The 17035-nt window shown below is 45.7% G+C and overlaps 2 protein-coding genes and 1 non-coding gene across 3 annotated transcripts in view; 2 read left to right on the forward strand and 1 right to left on the reverse strand.

The window, feature by feature from the left end:
- The window catches only part of LOC140400041 (histone H2B-like), a 156771-nt gene extending 140495 nt beyond the window's left edge, over nucleotides 1–16276 (forward strand). Inside the window, exon 5 of the transcript XR_011937999.1 lies at nucleotides 16198–16276. The gene's annotated coding sequence lies outside the window, so the exon portion shown is untranslated. The remainder of the gene's footprint in view (nucleotides 1–16197) is intronic.
- On the forward strand, nucleotides 6811–7584 carry LOC140400140 (late histone H2B.2.1-like). Its single transcript, XM_072489613.1, has one exon. It carries the CDS (start codon nucleotides 6923–6925, stop codon nucleotides 7307–7309), a length of 387 nt encoding a protein of 128 aa, XP_072345714.1. The 5' UTR covers nucleotides 6811–6922; the 3' UTR covers nucleotides 7310–7584.
- trnam-cau (transfer RNA methionine (anticodon CAU)) lies at nucleotides 15322–15393 on the reverse strand. The gene has a single exon. It is a non-coding gene; the product is annotated as a tRNA-Met (tRNA).
- Nucleotides 16277–17035: the final 759 nt, after the last annotated feature.

Consider the following 17035-nt stretch of genomic DNA (forward strand, 5'->3'; position numbering starts at 1 on the left):
TAGGGCTCACTGGTCTATAGTTACCGTGGTTGTCTCTGCTTCCCTTCTTGAACAAGGGGACAACATTTGCGATCCTCCAGTCTTCTGGCACTATTCCTGCAGACAAAGATGACTTAAAGATCAAAGCCAAAGGCTCAGCAATCTCCTCCCTAGCTTCCCAGAGAATCCAAAGATAAATCCCATCCGGCCAGGGGACTTATCTATTTTCACACTTACCAGAATTGCTGACACCTCCTCCTTGTGAACCTCAAACCCGTTGGAGTTTAGAAGGATGAGGGGGGATCTTATTGAAACTTGCAGGATACTGCGAGGCCTGGATAGAGTGGATGTGGAGAGGATGTTTCCACTTGTAGGAAAAACTAGAACCAGAGGACACCATCTCAGACTAAAAGGGCAATCATTTAAAACAGAGTGGGGGAGGAATCTCTTCAACCAGAGGAGACCAAATCACTGAGTGTTTTTGAGACCGAGGCAGATAGGTATCTGATTAATAAGGGGATCAGGGGTTATGGGAAGAAGGTAGGAGAATGGGGATGGGAAAATTATCAGCCATGATTGGATGGTGGAACAGACCCGATGGACCGAGTGGCCTAATTCTGCTCCTGTGCCCTATGGTCTGTGTGATTAACACTAAAGAGGGGCTGGTAACTGGGTTTGTTTAATATTATTGAACGCTTTACTCTATTGGGCTGTGCTGGATGCTTGCCTTGACTTGAACACCGAGGGTGACTTGCTCAGGTACACTTTCTGGATGCAGTGACCGCAATGCGGTCTATATGATAGACAGACAGTGAGGATAAAACACAGTCACACACCTGTTACTGAGCAGTAAAATATGTTATATATCACAGAGACAATGAAGGTAAAACACACTCTCTCTCCCCACACACTCACACTCATGCAGATTATTTCTCACACTCGCACACTCCCTCACACAGACTGACACACTTTCTTGTATATGCTCCCTCACACACTCACACTCTTTCATATTCACACACTTTCAGATACTCACACTCAATGTCACAACAGTAACTGACTAATAAGCAGTACAATGTGCATCATATATCATAGAGAACAAATGATGGTAAACCACACACTCACACTCTCACACACACCAGTATCTGGGCAGGAACAGTAAAATATGTTTTATATATCAAAGAGAGATAATGAGGGTAAAATGCAAACATGCTCACAAACACACATGCTCACACACGCACTCTCTCATACACACGCACTCTCTCATACACACGCACTCTCTCATACACACGCACTCTCTCATACACACGCAGTCTCTCATACACACGCAGTCTCTCATACACACGCAGTCTCTCATACACATGCACTCTCTCATAAACACACGCACTCTCTCTCATACACATGCACTCACGTACACACGCTCTCGCACTCACTCTCACACAGGCACTTGCTCTCACACACGCACAGAGCGAGTCAGTGAGGGTAATACACACTTTCACACACAATAATGCGGTTAGATGCCAAGAGAGAAGATCAAACCAAGCTAGAGTCACAGACAGACTGTCGACGGTTGTGGCAAGGACTAAACAACATAACGGGCTACAAAGCAAAGCCGAACAGTATATCTTGCAGCAGCGCACCCCTCCCCGAGGAACTTAATGCATTCTATGCTCGGTTCGAGCAGGTAACCAACAATCCGCTGGCGAGTGCCCCAGCAGCCCATAATTCTCCCATACCCACCATCACAGCTTCCGAAGTCAGATTGGCCTTCCTGAAAGTGAACCCTTGGAAGGCGACGGGCCCAGACGGGATCCCTGGTCGTGCACTCAGAGCCTGCGCGGAGCAGCTGGCAGAGATATTCGCGGACATCTTTAACCTGTCCCTACTCCACTCCAAGGTCCCCACCTGCTTCAAGAAGACCACCATCATACCGGTACCAAAGAAGAACCAGGCAACGTGCCTCAATGACTACTGACCAGTGGCCCTGACTTCAGTCGTAATGAAGTGCTTTGAGAGGTTGATCATGAAGCACATCACCTCCATACTCCCAGAACGCCTTGATCCACTGCAATTCGCATACCACTGCAACCGGTCCACACCAGACACCATTTCCCTGGCCCTACACTCATCCCTAGAGCATCTATTTATTGACTACAGCTCCGCATTCAACACCATAATCCCAGCCAAGCTCATATCAAAGCTCCAAAACCTAGGACTTGGCTCCCCATTCTGCAACTGGATCTTCGATTTTCTGACCAACAGAGCACAATCAGTAAGAATGAACAACAACACCTCCTCCACAATAGTCCTCATCGTCTGCAAACGTGTAGATGGAGTTGGAACCAAATTTTCCACTCAGTCGTGTGTGTACAGGGAGTATAGTAAGGGGCTAAGTAGGCAGCCTTGTGGGGCCCAAATATTAGAGCTAACATTAGAGCAAATATGGAGGAAAATTTCAGAGAAGAGGAAAAGTAATAGGTTTGTGATAGTGGGAACAGTGGGGGATCGCAACTTCCTCAATATGAACTGGGGTAGTCATAGTGCGAAAAGTTTAGAGGGAGCGGAATTCTTTAAATACATCCATGAGAACTTTTTAAGCCAGTACGTAGAAGGACAGACAAGAGAGGGGTGGTCTTGGACTTCACTTTCAGTAACGAAGCTGGACAAGTGGTTGAAGTATCGTTGGGGGAGCATTTTGCAGACAGTGATCATAACTTCATTTAGATTCAAGATAGTCATGGAAAAGGACAAGGATGGACCTGAGATCAAAGTTCACAACTGGAGGAAGGCTGATTTGAATCAGATCAGATCTGATTTGGCCAGAGTGGATCGGGAGCAGGCACCTTTCGGTAAATCTGTGACAGAACAGTGGGACACATTCAACAAGGAAATAGGGAGAGTACACGGCCAACATGTTCCAATCAAGAAAAGGGTGGGACCAACATATCTAGTCAACCATGTATATTGAGAGATATACAGCGTTGGATAAGTAGAAAAGGGGAGGCTTGTGGCAGATATTGAGGGCTCAAAACAGCAGAAGCGAAATGGATTGAATGTTTCGAAGAGGTGAACAGGTGTGTAGATGAGTGAAATGCATTTGACGTAATCTACTTGGACTTCAGCAAGGCTTTTCATCAGGTCCCACATGGGTGACTGATGTGAAGACACATGCCCAAGGGACCAAAGGAAATTTGGCAAATTGGATCCAAAATTGCTGAGTGGCAGGAAGCAGAGGCTGTTGGTGGAGGAGTGTTTTTCTAACAATAATAATTGCTTATTGTCACAAGTAGGCTTCAATGAAGTTACTGTGAAAAGCACCAAGTCGCCACATTCCGGCACCAGTTCGGGGAGGCCGGTACGGGAATTGAACCCGCGCTGCTGGCATTGTTCTGCTGTTTAGTCCACTGTGCTAAACCAGCCCCTAGCCTCTGATTGGAAGATCGTGTCCAGTGGTTTCCCACAGGGATCAGTGTTGAGGCCCTGGCTGTTTGTGGTTGATACAAATGCTTTAGATATGAATATAGGAGGGTTGATCAGTAAGTTTGCTGCTAATATGAAATTTGGTGGGGTGGTAAATATTGAGGAGGATAGCCTCCGAATGCAGGAGGACACAGATGGACTGATCAGTGGCAAACGGAATTCAATCTGGAAGAGATGCACTTGGGCAGGACAAACAAGACAAGAAAATACATGATAAATGGCAGGACGCTGGGAGGCTCGAAGGACCGGAGGGATCTTGGTGTGCATGTACACCAGTACCTTAAGGTAGCAGAGCAGCTGGATACAATGGGTAAGGAAGCCTATGGCAGTGTGGATCAAACTTTTTAACCAGGGTCCCATTTTTACCAACCGGCCATCCTTCGGGACCCTCGCTGGGAGGCCTTTGGGACCATCGCCGGCTGATCTTCGCGACCCACCATTTTCACTTGACTTTAATGTGACAGGTGAGCCTGCTTGGTCCCCACGATCTCACTTGCTTTGTTATTGAATGTTACATTTCTGATAATGACTCCAGCTGATGATTGAAGATCTCACTGCATCCGTTGAAAAAATTACAGAGGTTTGTCCTCGAACTCGCCATACTTAGTCTTCAAATGTCTTTGACAATTTGAGGTTTTAAACATTCATTTGCCAGTAATTCCCGACATGTAACACCCATGAAATTTGACTCCTGATTGCAGTGGCACAATTTATAAACCCACCCCTCAAATAATCATCATTGTGCTGCTTTGTTCCTGTTTTCAGCTTCTTCATGGGTTGTTCACCAGAGGCCCTGGAGTTCACTCCAGCACTGCTGGCAGCTGCAAAATGGAGGAATGTCTCTCGGGCCCAGAACACGTGATGTCAGCGTACGGGGCGTGTGACCTGCAGTCTGCCAGCGCTTCCACTGGGAGGATTCCAGAATTTGCTGAAAATAACTGGCCTGGGACTGTGCACTGACATCAGGAGGAGCCGGTCCACCTTGCGCACTACTTGATAAGGCCGGCATGCGCGGGATGGCCGTTAATCTCAAACAGCCATCACGGCCGGCACTTTTAAAAGCTGGTCGTGACCATTGGCCATTCCCCCCGCAATCTTGATCACCGCCAACATCCTGGAACCTTCCTGAGATCCACCCACAGGTCACAACCCTGAGCTTGAAAATGCCAGGCCTATGGTACCACAGTCTATATTAGCCGAGGCATAGAGTTTACGAACACGCAGGTTCTGCTGGAACTGTAAAACGTTGGTAAGGCTTCAGCTACAGTAATACTCACACTCACACACTGTATCAGAGAGTGAGTAAATCCCACACTCACACACTGTATCAGAAAGTGAGTAAATCCCACACACACTGTATCAGAGAGTGAGTAAATCCCACACTCACACACTGTATCAGAGAGCGAGTAAATCCCACACTCACACACTATCAGAGAGTGAGTAAATCCCACACTCACACACTGTATCAGAGAGTGAGTAAATCCCACACTCACATCCTGTGTCAGAGAGTGAGTAAATCCCACACTCACACACTGTGTCAGAGAGTGAGTAAATCCTACACTCTCACACTGTATCCGAGAGTGAGTAAATTCCCCACATAAAACGCTGTATCAGAGAGTGAGTAAATCCCACACACTCAACATCAGAGAGTGAGTAAATCCCACACTCACATACTGCATCAGAGAGTGAGTAAATCTCACACTCACACACAGTATCAGAGAGGGAGTAAATCCCACACTCACATACTGTATCAGAGAGTGAGTAAATCCCACACACACCATCAGAGAGTGAGGAAATCCCACACTCACACACTGTATCAGAGAGTGAGTAAATCCCACACTCACACACTGTATCAGAGAGTGAGTAAATCCCACAATCACACTATCAGAGAGTGAGTAAATCCCACAGTCACACACTGTATCAGAGAGTGAGTAAATCCCACACACACACTGTATCAGAGAGTGAGTAAATCCCACACTCACAGACTGTTCAGAGAGTGAGTAAATCCCATGCACACACTGTATCAGAGAGTGAGTAAATCCCACACACACACACTATCAGAGAGTGAGGAAATCCCACACTCACACTGTATCAGAGAGTGAATAAATCACACACTGTATCAGAGAGTGAGTAAACCCCACACTCACACACTGTATCAGAGAGCAAGTAAATCCCACACACACACTGTATCAGAGAGCAAGTAAATCCCACACACACACTGTATCAGAGAGTGAGTAAATCCCACAGACACACTATCAGAGTGAGTAAATCCCACACTCACACACTGTATCAGATAGTGAGTAAATTCCACACTCACACACTGTATCAGAGAGTGAGTAAATCCCACACTCTCACACTGTATCAGAGAGTGAGGAAATCCCACACTCACACACTGTATCAGAGAGTGAGGAAATCCCCCACACACACACTGTATCAGAGAGTGAGGAAATCCCACACTCACACACTGTATCAGAGAGTGAGTAAATCCCACACACACACTGTATTAGAGAGTGAGTAAATCCCACAAACACACTATCAGAGTGAGTAAATCCCACACTCACACACTGTATCAGAGAGTGAGTAAATCCCACACTCACACACTGTATCAGAGAGTGAGTAAATCCCACACAAACACACTGTATCAGAGAGTGAGTAAATCCCACACTCACACTGTATCAGAGAGTGAGTAAATCCCACACTCACACACTGTATCAGAGAGTGAGTAAATCCCACACTCTCACACTGTATCAAAGAGTGAGTAAATCTCACACTCACACACTGTATCAGAGAGTGAGTAAATCCCACACTCTCACACTGTATCAGAGAGTGAGTAAATCCCACACTCACACACTGTAGCAGAGAGTGAGTAAATCCCACACTCACACACTGTATCAGAGAGTGAGTAAATCCCACACTCACACACTGTATCAGAGAGTGAGTAAATCCCACACACACACACACTATATCAGAGAGTGAGTAAATCCCACAGACACACTGTGTCAGAGAGTGAGTAAATCCCACACTCACACACTGTATCAGAGAGTGAGTAAATCCCACACTCACACACTGTATCACACTCACACTCACATATTACAAGACACTCACAGTTCCTGAATGAATCCCACAGTCCCGCACATTCCCTCTGTGGTGAAGAGTCCCTCTCACCGACAGACAAGTGACTTTTCCCGGTGGATCTTTACACACTGACAAACTGGGACTGGAGACATACTTTCTGAAATGTAGTTCATGTTTGTATAAGATGGTTTCCGATTGGTGGAAAATCCTAATTTTGATTGGTCTGCTTTTATATTTAATCAAATAAACAGAACATAACTGGCTGTCCTCATGTTCACAATGTCCAATCACAATCATTCCTTTCCCCATTCCTCATTAGCATAGATGTGAGGCTCTGTCTATTTAATCAGCGCTCGGAAGGGGTTTGCTTTATTTCTGGGTGATATTGACGATGGCTGACGAGAAGAAACCAACATCGAAACCAGCTTCCAAGAAGGGAGCCAAGAAAGTCGTTAAGAAACCGGCAGTAAAGGGCGGCAAGAAGCGGCGAAGGTCGAGAAAGGAGAGTTACTCCATCTACATCTACAAAGTGATGAAGCAGGTTCACCCCGACACCGGCATCTCCTCCAAGGCCATGAGCATCATGAACTCGTTCGTCAACGATATTTTCGAGCGCATCGCGGGTGAGGCTTCCCGCCTGGCCCATTACAACAAGCGCAGCACCATCAGCTCCCGGGAGATCCAGACCGCCGTGCGCCTGCTGCTGCCCGGGGAACTGGCCAAGCACGCCGTGTCGGAAGGGACAAAGGCGGTGACCAAGTACACCAGCTCCAAGTAAAACTCCACAATGGACTGAAAACCACCCCAAACACAACGGCTCTTTTAAGAGCCACCCACAATCTCTGTGAAAAAGCTGCACCATCTTTTCCCGCATTGACTTGATGAGAAATCTCTTTGTGGAGGATAGAGATTTGTCCCGTTCCAGAATGTTGTGAATGTGGCTTCATACCCGCCCGTCACAGACAGTTTCACACAGAAGAGACAATCTGAATTGAGAGCGGATTTTAAACTCAGTCTGGCATTTGTGACGGACAATGAGGAGAAACACAATTTCAGGAGGTAATTATTTCAATTTAATGATAACTATATTCCAAGTTTAACAACTGGTGAGTTAAATTCATAAGGAAATTATTTTTTTTTCTCTCGGGTGATGTGTTTCCCGCTCCCGGAACACAGTAAAGGCGGGAATGAAGAGGTTATTTTCGGGCTGATCTGTTTATTCCGCAGTTTTCCCAAGAGACGGAATCAGCGAGATTTGAGCACACACAGGACCTGAGTCCATTGCCGCGCTTTAAGATCTGCCTCTCCCCGGCCCTCCCTATTCTCCGGACACAAAGCTGCCTGTTCCACCGGCTGGATAGAGTCGGGGATTCTCTCCACACTTCCCAGTGTAACATTCCCGGCCGCTTTCAGGAGAGAGGCTCAGAAATCAGCCCTTTCTCCCTGTCACTGTGAAGCCTGTGTGAAGGAGTTGGTTGGTAATCTCGATGTTTCTGCTTTTGCAGTGAGCTGAGATTTGCTCCGTTTTAAATTGCTGAACGGGGTCTTATTACCGCCGGTTACAGAGAAGAGATTGACAAGTTCAATCTGTTCCTAAAATAGCGCCCGGATTCTGGGATGGAAAAATCAATAAACAGATAACAAAGTGTGAGATTCAAATAGTTTCCTGAACATTGAGCGGTTCCGTTTTTTGGGATTTTCCTGCACTGAAATTGGCGGGAGTTTCGAATTTGAAAATGTCAGCCAATCAAAACTCCACATTCTTCTCCCTGGCCTGTGATTGGTTAATGGTTGACTGTCCTTTAGTTTTTAAATATCATTTGTTTCCACAGACAAATACCAGAATATTCTGAAGATGAATAAATGTGATGTTTCCTCCACACAAGTTACAGGGAAGAGTGTCTCCACCTCCTTCCCACACACATTGTCACTGACAGAGCAAAGAGACACAGACAGGTCATCAGTTCCACAGTCTCAGGCAGCAGAAACAGTTCCAGAGACACAGTTTCAACCCATCAATCAAACAGCAGGAGAGACAGACGCTGTGTCCATGTCACCCTAACTCAGTACCGCTGACAGGAGGCCCCATAAATCCCAGTGCAAATTCTCACCCATTCTCATCATCACTGTATCAGTTCCACAATGGAGCAGCTTAGTGAAATAATCAATATCAGAGAAAACTGACACATGATTTCAGGTTAAGAATTACACAATTAACCGTAATAATGTACTCTGAGATTCGAGTTAAATACCAGTTACATCACTCACATCAGGGGTGGCTGTACTAATCCTCAGAGTGCGTCCTCACAAATACATTAGTTGCAAACACAAATATCAGGTGCATTCTCAGAATGAGATATGCTGAAAGCGACAAAGATACAAACTCTCATTCTTGTTTAAAACCCACCTAGTTTATGAAAATAAAAGATACAATATAATTTCGTTGACTATGAACTGAGATGTAATTTGCAAACTATTGGAAAATTCTCACTGAATCTGTCCCTGATGGAAGATACTGTATCAATTCCAGACTGTGGTCCATTTTACATTCATGTCAAAATTCTTACTCAGAATCAGACTGAGTGGCACAGATCAAATCAATGTGTACAACCTGAGTTAAACTTCCAGAGCAATCCAGTATCAGGTTGAAGGTTACATTATCTTTCACAATTGTGTTCTGATATTAAATGCTGGTCCAAAACTCTCGCATTGTTTGCTTCAAACCTCCCACAGCAATGGTTTCTTTCAGAGCTGGAAATTTACGTGGATTGAATGCAAACTTATAAACTGTCCCAGAGATTGAAATGTCACATCCTGAACCGCATCCTCCCACTGAGTCACAGAGCCTGACAGGTACAGGATAATCCTCAAACACATGTTCAGACTAAGATCCATCATCACACTGAGTCCTGCAGTGTGACAGATGCAGGATATTTCATAGACACATGTTCAGAGTAGGATCTGAACGCATTGCGCAGGTCAAGGAGACACAGCCTGAGTGAGTGAGACACAGACAGAGTGAGAATTTGGTAATTTGGTGCAGTGCGGTAACCAGGAAAGGTAAGTGGTTAATCTAATTTTGCTGTTTTTCAGTTAAAAGTGCAGTGTAGATTAGTGTCTGATTGGCTGAAGCTGCCCCCACCCTAATTGCTGAGAGGCAGTTATCTGGCAGTCACCTGAGGCCTGTTGAGGGGCACAAAGGTACACATTGTATTCTTCTCTTTGAAGTTTTAGTGTGAGTCATCCTAAAGTCTGTATAAAAGACAGACAGAAAGTGAACTTAGTAAGCATTGCGCAGGTCAAGGAGACACAGCCTGAGTGAGTGAGACACAGACAGAGTGAGAATTTGGTGCAGTGAGGTAATTCGGTGAAGAGTGGGAGAAGGTGCTTTTTCCCGGCTGTTTTGTTCTCTCTCTTTCTTCGGGCCTAATTTCGGGAGCCGTTCGGTGGAGGAGGAGCAGTCTCTGTGAGGATAAAAACCTAACGGTAACTTCGTTTTCCAGTTTTTTCCCCCCAAAAGTGACGGCAGAGGGAAGCTGTGATCTGATTGGTTGATAGCAAATCTGCCCCAAATTTAAAAAAAAACACAGCTAAACCCGGACACTTACATTAAACTAATGAATTAATTAGTGATGGCTGGTCAGGTGATGTGCTTGAGCTGCTTGATGTGGGAGCTGGCAGATCCCATTGCGAGCTGCAGCGACCACATCTGCAGTAAGTGTTGGCTGCTCGAAGAGCTCCGGCTCAGAGTTGATGAGCTGGAGTCTGAGTTTCAAACACTGAGGCACATCCGGGAGGGGGAGACTTACCTGGACACTGTGTTTCAGGAGGCAGTTACACCTGTCAGAGTAAGTAGTTTAAATCCTGCCCGTGGCCAGGGACAGCAGGGTGTGACTGCAAGTCAGGCAGGTAAAGGGAACCAGCAGTCAGGAACTCAGGAGCCTCATCCCTTGACCCTGTCCAACAGGTATGAGGCACTTGCTCCCTGTGTGGATGGCGAACAGGGCTGCAGGAAGGATGAGTCAGCTGACCAAGGCACCATGGTTCAGCAGGCCATTCAAGGGGAGGGAGTAAATAGGCAAGTTGTAGTTGTAGGGGATTCTATTATCAGGGGGATAGATAGTATCCTTTGTGAGCAGGATAAAGAGTCCCGCATGGTATGTTGCCTGCCCGGTGCTAGGGTGCGGGACATCTCTGACCGGCTTGAAAGGATACTGGAGAGGGAGGGGGAGGATCCAGTTGTTGTGGTCCATGTCGGTACCAACAACATAGGCAAGTCTAGGAAAGAGGACCTGTTTAGAGATTATAAAGAGCTAGGATTCAAATTAAAAAACAGGTCCTCAAGGGTCATAATCTCCGGATTACTGCCTGAGCCACATGCAAATTGGCATAGGGAGGCAAGAATAAGGGAAGTTAACACGTGGCTGAAAGAGTGGTGTGGGAAAGAGGGGTTCCTTTTCATGGGACACTGGCATAGTTTTGGGACAGGGGGGACCTATACTGTTGGGATGGTCTCCACCTGAACCGAGCTGGGACCAGTGTTCTGGCGAAAAGGGTAAATAGGGTAGTCAATCGGACTTTAAACTAGAGATTGGGGGGGGGGGGGGGGGAAGGGAAAGTCAGGGAACCAAGAGATGAAGTAATCAGTGGGAAGCGTAGCTGCTTAGGAATACAAAAAAGCACGAAAAGACAAAACTCAGGAGATGTTACGATAGTCCCCATCCCACAAAATATGACACAGTGTATGGAAAGGCTCAGTAAACCAAAGTCCACCACACTATGAAAACAAAAAGGGACGGTCAATAGAGAATTAAAGGTGCTATATTTAAATGCGCGCAGTGTACGGAACAAGGTAGATGAGCTTGTGGCCCAGATTGTGACTGGCAGGTATGATGTGGTAGGCATCACAGAGACGTGGTTGCAGGGGGTTCAGGACTGGCATTTAAACATCCAGGGATTCACAACCTATGGAAAAGACAGAGAAGTGGGCAGAGGGGGCGGGGTTGCCTTGTTTATTAGTAATGAAATTAAATCAATAGCACTCAACGACAGAGGGTCAGATGATGTGGCGTCTGTGTGGGTAGAGTTGAGGAACCACAATGGCAAAAAAACCATAATGGGAGTTATGTACAGGCCTCCTAACAGTGGTCAGGACCGGGGGCACAAAATGCACCACGAAATAGAAAGGGCATGTCAGAAAGGCAAGGTCACAGTGATCATGGGGGACTTCAATATGCAGGTGGACTGGGTAAATAATGCTGCCAGTGGACCCAAGGAAAGGGAATTCATTGAATGTTTACAGGAGGGCTTTTTGGAACAGCTTGTGATGGAGCCCACGAGGGAACAGGCCATTCTGGACTTAGTGTTATGTAATGAGCCAGACTTGATTAAAGATCTTAAAGTAAGGGAACACTTAGGAGGCAGTGATCATAATATGGTAGAATTCAATCTTCAATTTGAAAGAAAGAAGGTAGAATCAGATGTAAAGGTATTACAGTTAAATAAAGGTAACTACATGGGCATGAGGGAGGAACTGACGAAAATCGACTGGGAGCAGAGCCTAGTGGGAAAGACAGTAGAACAGCAATGGCAGGAGTTTCTGGGAGTAATTGAGGACACAGTACAGAGGTTCATCCCAAAGAAAAGAAAGGTTATCAGAGGGGGGATTAGGCAGCCATGGCTGACAAAGGAAGATAGGGAATGCATCAAAGCGAAAGAGAAAGCCTATAATGTGGAAAGAGTAGTGGGAAGTCAGAAGATTGGGAAGACTACAAAAACAAACAGAGGATAACAAAGAGAGAAATAAGGAAAGAGAGGATCAATTATGAAGGTAGGCTAGCCAGTAACTTTAGGAATGACAGCAAAGGTTTCTTTAAATACATTAAAAACAAACGGGAGGCAAAAGTAGACATTGGGCCGCTCCAAAATGATGCTGGTAATCTAGTGAAGGGAGACAAGGAAATAGGTGAGAAACTAAATAGGTACTTTGCATCAGTCTCCACAGTAGAAGAAATGAGTAATATCCCAACAATTCCGGAGAGTCAGGGGGCAGAGTTGAATATGGTAGCCATCACAAAGGAGAAAATGCTAGAGAAACTAAGAGGTCTAAAAATTGATAAATCTCCGGGCCCAGATGGGCTACATCCTAGAGTTCTAAAGGAGATAGCTGAAGAAATAGTGGAGGCGTTAGTTATGATCTTTCAAAAGTCACTGAAGTCACGGAAAGTCCCAGAGGATTGGAAAATCGCTGTTGTAACCCCCCTGTTGGAAACTTATAGGCCAATTAGCCTAACCTCGGTTGTTGGCAAGATTCTAGAATCCATTGTTAAGGATGAGATTTCTAAATTCTTGGAAGTGCAGGGTCAGATTAGGACAAGTCAGCATGGATTTAGTAAGGGGAGGTCGTGCCTGACAAACCTGTTAGAGTTCTTTGAAGAGATAACAAATAGGTTAGACCAAGGAGAGCCAATGGATGTTATCTATCTTGACTTCCAAAAGGCCTTTGAGAAGGTGCCTCACGGGAGACTGCTGAGTAAAATAAGGGCCCATGGTCTTCGAGGCAAGGTACTAACATGGATTGACGATTGGCTGTCAGGCAGAAGGCAGAGAGTTGGGATAAAAGGTTCTTTTTCAGAATGGCAACCGGTGACGAGTGGTGTCCCGCAGGGTTCAGTGTTGGGGCCGCTGTTCTCTTTATATATTAACGATCTAGAAGACGGGACTGAGGGCATTCTGGCTAAGTTTGCCGATGATACAAAGATAGGTGGAGGGGCAGGTAGTATGGAGGAGGTGGGGAGGCTGCAGAACGATTTAGACAGTTTAGGAGAGTGGTCCAAGAAATGGCTGATGAAATTCAACGTGGGCAAGTGCGATGTCTTGCACTTTGGAAAAAGGAATAGAGGCATGGACTATTTTCTAAACGGTGACAAAATTCATAAATGTCTGAGGATCCTGGGATTATATTCATTGGAGTTTAGGAGGTTGAGGGGAGATCTAATAGAAACTTACAAGATAATGAATGGCTTAGATCGGGTGGACGTAGGGAAGTTGTTTCCATTAGCAGGGGAGACAAGGACCCGGGAGCACAGCCTTAGAATAAAAGGGAGTCACTTTAGAACAGAGCTGAGGAGAAATTTCTTCAGCCAGAGAGTGGTGGTTCTGTGGAATTCATTGCCACAGAGGGCGGTGGAGGTCGGGACGTTGAGTTTCTTTAAGACAGAAGTTGATAAATTCTTGATTTCTCGAGGAATTAAGGGCTATGGAGAGAGAGCTGGTCAATGGAGTTGAAATCAGCCATGATTGAATGGTGGAGTGGACTCGATGGGCCGAATGGCCTTACTTCCGCTCCTATGTCTTATGGTCTTATGATCCATCCTCACACTGAGTCCTGGAGCATGACAGATTCAGGATTACTCTCAAACGGTTGTTCAGAGTAAGATGCTGAAAGACACTGTACTCACTCATAAATAGCAATCACAAAAAGCAATCAGACTCAGCAATTGTACCTCTGAGAGATTTAGAAATGGTTAAAAGACTCTCAGAGAGGAAACAATAATGACATACAATTGGAAGACTGTGCGCGCACACACAAGCATACACATGCACAGGTATTCACACACAGCTCTACACACGTACACACACAGTGTGCAGGCCCACACATATTATGCACACAGTTGCACACACACGGATACACAAACATACACACAGGTATAATATACACGTGTACACACACAGTATACAGAGTCACACACATTATACACACACAGTTGTACACACCCGCACATACATGTATACACACACAGGCACATAAACATTCACACATATTTTCAGACACAAACACATATATAGAAACACGCATGTGCTCACAGACACAGATATACACAGAGACAGATACATTACATCAGAGAAATAATTAATCCAGCTGCAGTGAAGTAACAGGGATATAGTTCTAATACAGGATGGTGAGTGGCTGGAGGAGAGCCTCCAGGTTGTGGTGTCGGCCGCCCTTGTCCCTCTCTCGATGGTGGTGGATGTGGGTTTGGAAGGTGTTGCCAAAGGAGCCTTGGTGACTTCCTGCAGTGAATCCTGTAGCTGGTATACACGCTGCCACTCTGCATCAGTGGTGGAGTGAGTGAGTGTTTATGGATGGGGTACCGATCAAGCAGGATGCCTTGTCCTAGATGGTGTCAAACCTATTCAGTGTTGTTGAAATTGCAACTGTTAAAGGAGATGGAAATTATTCCAATACATTCCTGATTTATGCTGTGTCGACAGGGTTTGGGGAGTCAGTGAGTGAGTGCCTCGCCACAGGAGTCCGAGTCTTTGGCCTGCCTTCTAGCCACAGTATTTATATGACCAGTTCAGTTTCTGCCCAATGGCAATCAGTCAGATGTTGGCAGTGGGGTTTCAGTGATGGGAATTCCGGTGAATGTCAAGGGGCGATGGTTAGATTCTCACTTATGAGAGATGGTCTTTCCTGGAACTTTTCAGCCCAAGCCTGGATATTGTCCAGGATTGCTGCATTTGGACATGGACTGTTTCATTAACAGAAGAGTTGTGAATAGTGCTGAACATTCTGCAATCATGGAAAGCCTGTGTGTTTGCAGCATTTACAGCGTGTGTCCTGTGGGAGTAAATGCCATTTCAGACATTGGTTGCACAAATTAAGTGTTTGCTGGAACCCCCTTCCAGCCGAGTAAAAAACCCGTTTCCAGGAAAGAAATGTCAGATATACTTGTGGTGAGAAGCTAAATGTTTCTTTTGACTGTAACGGAAAGTATAAAAAACAACTAGCAGAGAATGGTTTCGATCCATCGACCTCTGGGTTATGGGCCCAGCACGCTTCCGCTGCGCCACTCTGCTCCATATTTGGTACTGCGTTGAAGCGACACAATTCCTTACTTCCGCAATGTTGTTCATCAGGACCACATGTGCTCGACAGCGCACCCTGGCGGCACAATTCCACTGTGTAACTCACCAACAATGTAACACACACGCGCAGCAGCTGGACACTGTCACCTTACACAAGATAACACACATGCACACAAGCATCGACTGACTGATCATATATAGAAAGTGCTCCCATTAAGTTCCAGTGTTCTCTGTCTTCAGGTGATGTCCCGGAGGACTGGAGAATAGCCAATGTTGTTCCTTTGTTTAAGAAGGGGAGCAAGGATAATGCAGGGACCTACAGGTCGGTGAGTCTTACATCAGTCGTAGAGAAATTACTGGAGAGAATTCTTCGAGACAGGATCTACTCCCATTTGGAAACAAATGGATGCATTAGAGAGAGGCAGCACGGTTTTGTGAAGGGGAGGTCATGTCGCACTAACTTGATAGAATTTTTGGAAGAGGTCACAAAGATGATTGATGCAGGGAGGGCAGTGGATGTTGTCTATATGGACTTCAGTAAAGCATTTGACAAGGTCCCTCATGGCAGACTGGTACAAAAGGTGAAGTCACAGGTGATCAGGGATGAGCTAACAAGATGGATACAGACCTGGCTAGGTCATAGAAGGCAGAGAGTAGCAATGGAAGGGTCCGTTTCTGACTGGAGGGCTATGTCTGGTGGTGTCCCGCAGGGATCAGTGCTGGGATCTTTGCTGTTCGTAGTATATATAAATGATTTGGAGAAAAATGTAACGGGTCTGATTAGTAAGATTGCAGACGAAAAAAGGTTGGTGGAATTGCGGATAGCGATGAGGACTGTCAGAGGATACAGCAGGATTTAGATCGTTTGGAGACTTGGGCGGAGAGATGGCAGATGGAGTTTAATCCGGACAAATGTGAGGTAATGCATTTTAGAAGATCTAATGCAGGTAGGGAATATACACACAGAGAAAATGCTTTAAAGTCTCAGCAGGTCTGACCAGATCTGTAGGGAGAGAAAAGAGTTAACGTTTCGAGTCCAGATGACACTTTGTCAAAGCTGGACCGGATACGATATCCAGTAGTACCCCACAAAGGGGCAACATAGGTATATAACGATATCCAGTAATACCTCACAGGGGGCATATAAGGAAATAAAGCTTTATCGAGCAACAAATCACAATAGAAACCAAGTTCCCATCTTCCCCTCTCGGACGGATGTGAACAATCGAACCTGCCGGACTATTTACAAGAGAAGACGAATTTTACTCGGAGTCCTGGGATCAATATTAATTCCTCAACCAAAGTCACTGAAGCAGATTATCGAGTCATTAACTGCGCTTTTGCCTGTGTGGTCTCGCTGTGCGTATCTGAGCAGGAATCTCATGTCCTGAGACCAACGCTTTCCCATTGAAAGGAAGGTATTGGACAATCGTGAGGTTGAAAATCTCCTTGGAGAAATTTAACCTCGTGGGGGAAAGTTCAATATCAGGAGTGGGATTCGTATCCACGCTTCCATAAGAGACTGCGACCTGAACTTCAGCGCCTTTGACCGCTCGGTCACCCTGATGCGTTGTCGCCGAAACTAAGATCCGTGCACAAATCGACTCAAATTCTATGTTCATCATTTCATTTC

Source organism: Scyliorhinus torazame, chromosome 24, assembly GCF_047496885.1.
Source record: "Scyliorhinus torazame isolate Kashiwa2021f chromosome 24, sScyTor2.1, whole genome shotgun sequence".
Taxonomy (NCBI): Eukaryota; Metazoa; Chordata; class Chondrichthyes; order Carcharhiniformes; family Scyliorhinidae; genus Scyliorhinus; species Scyliorhinus torazame.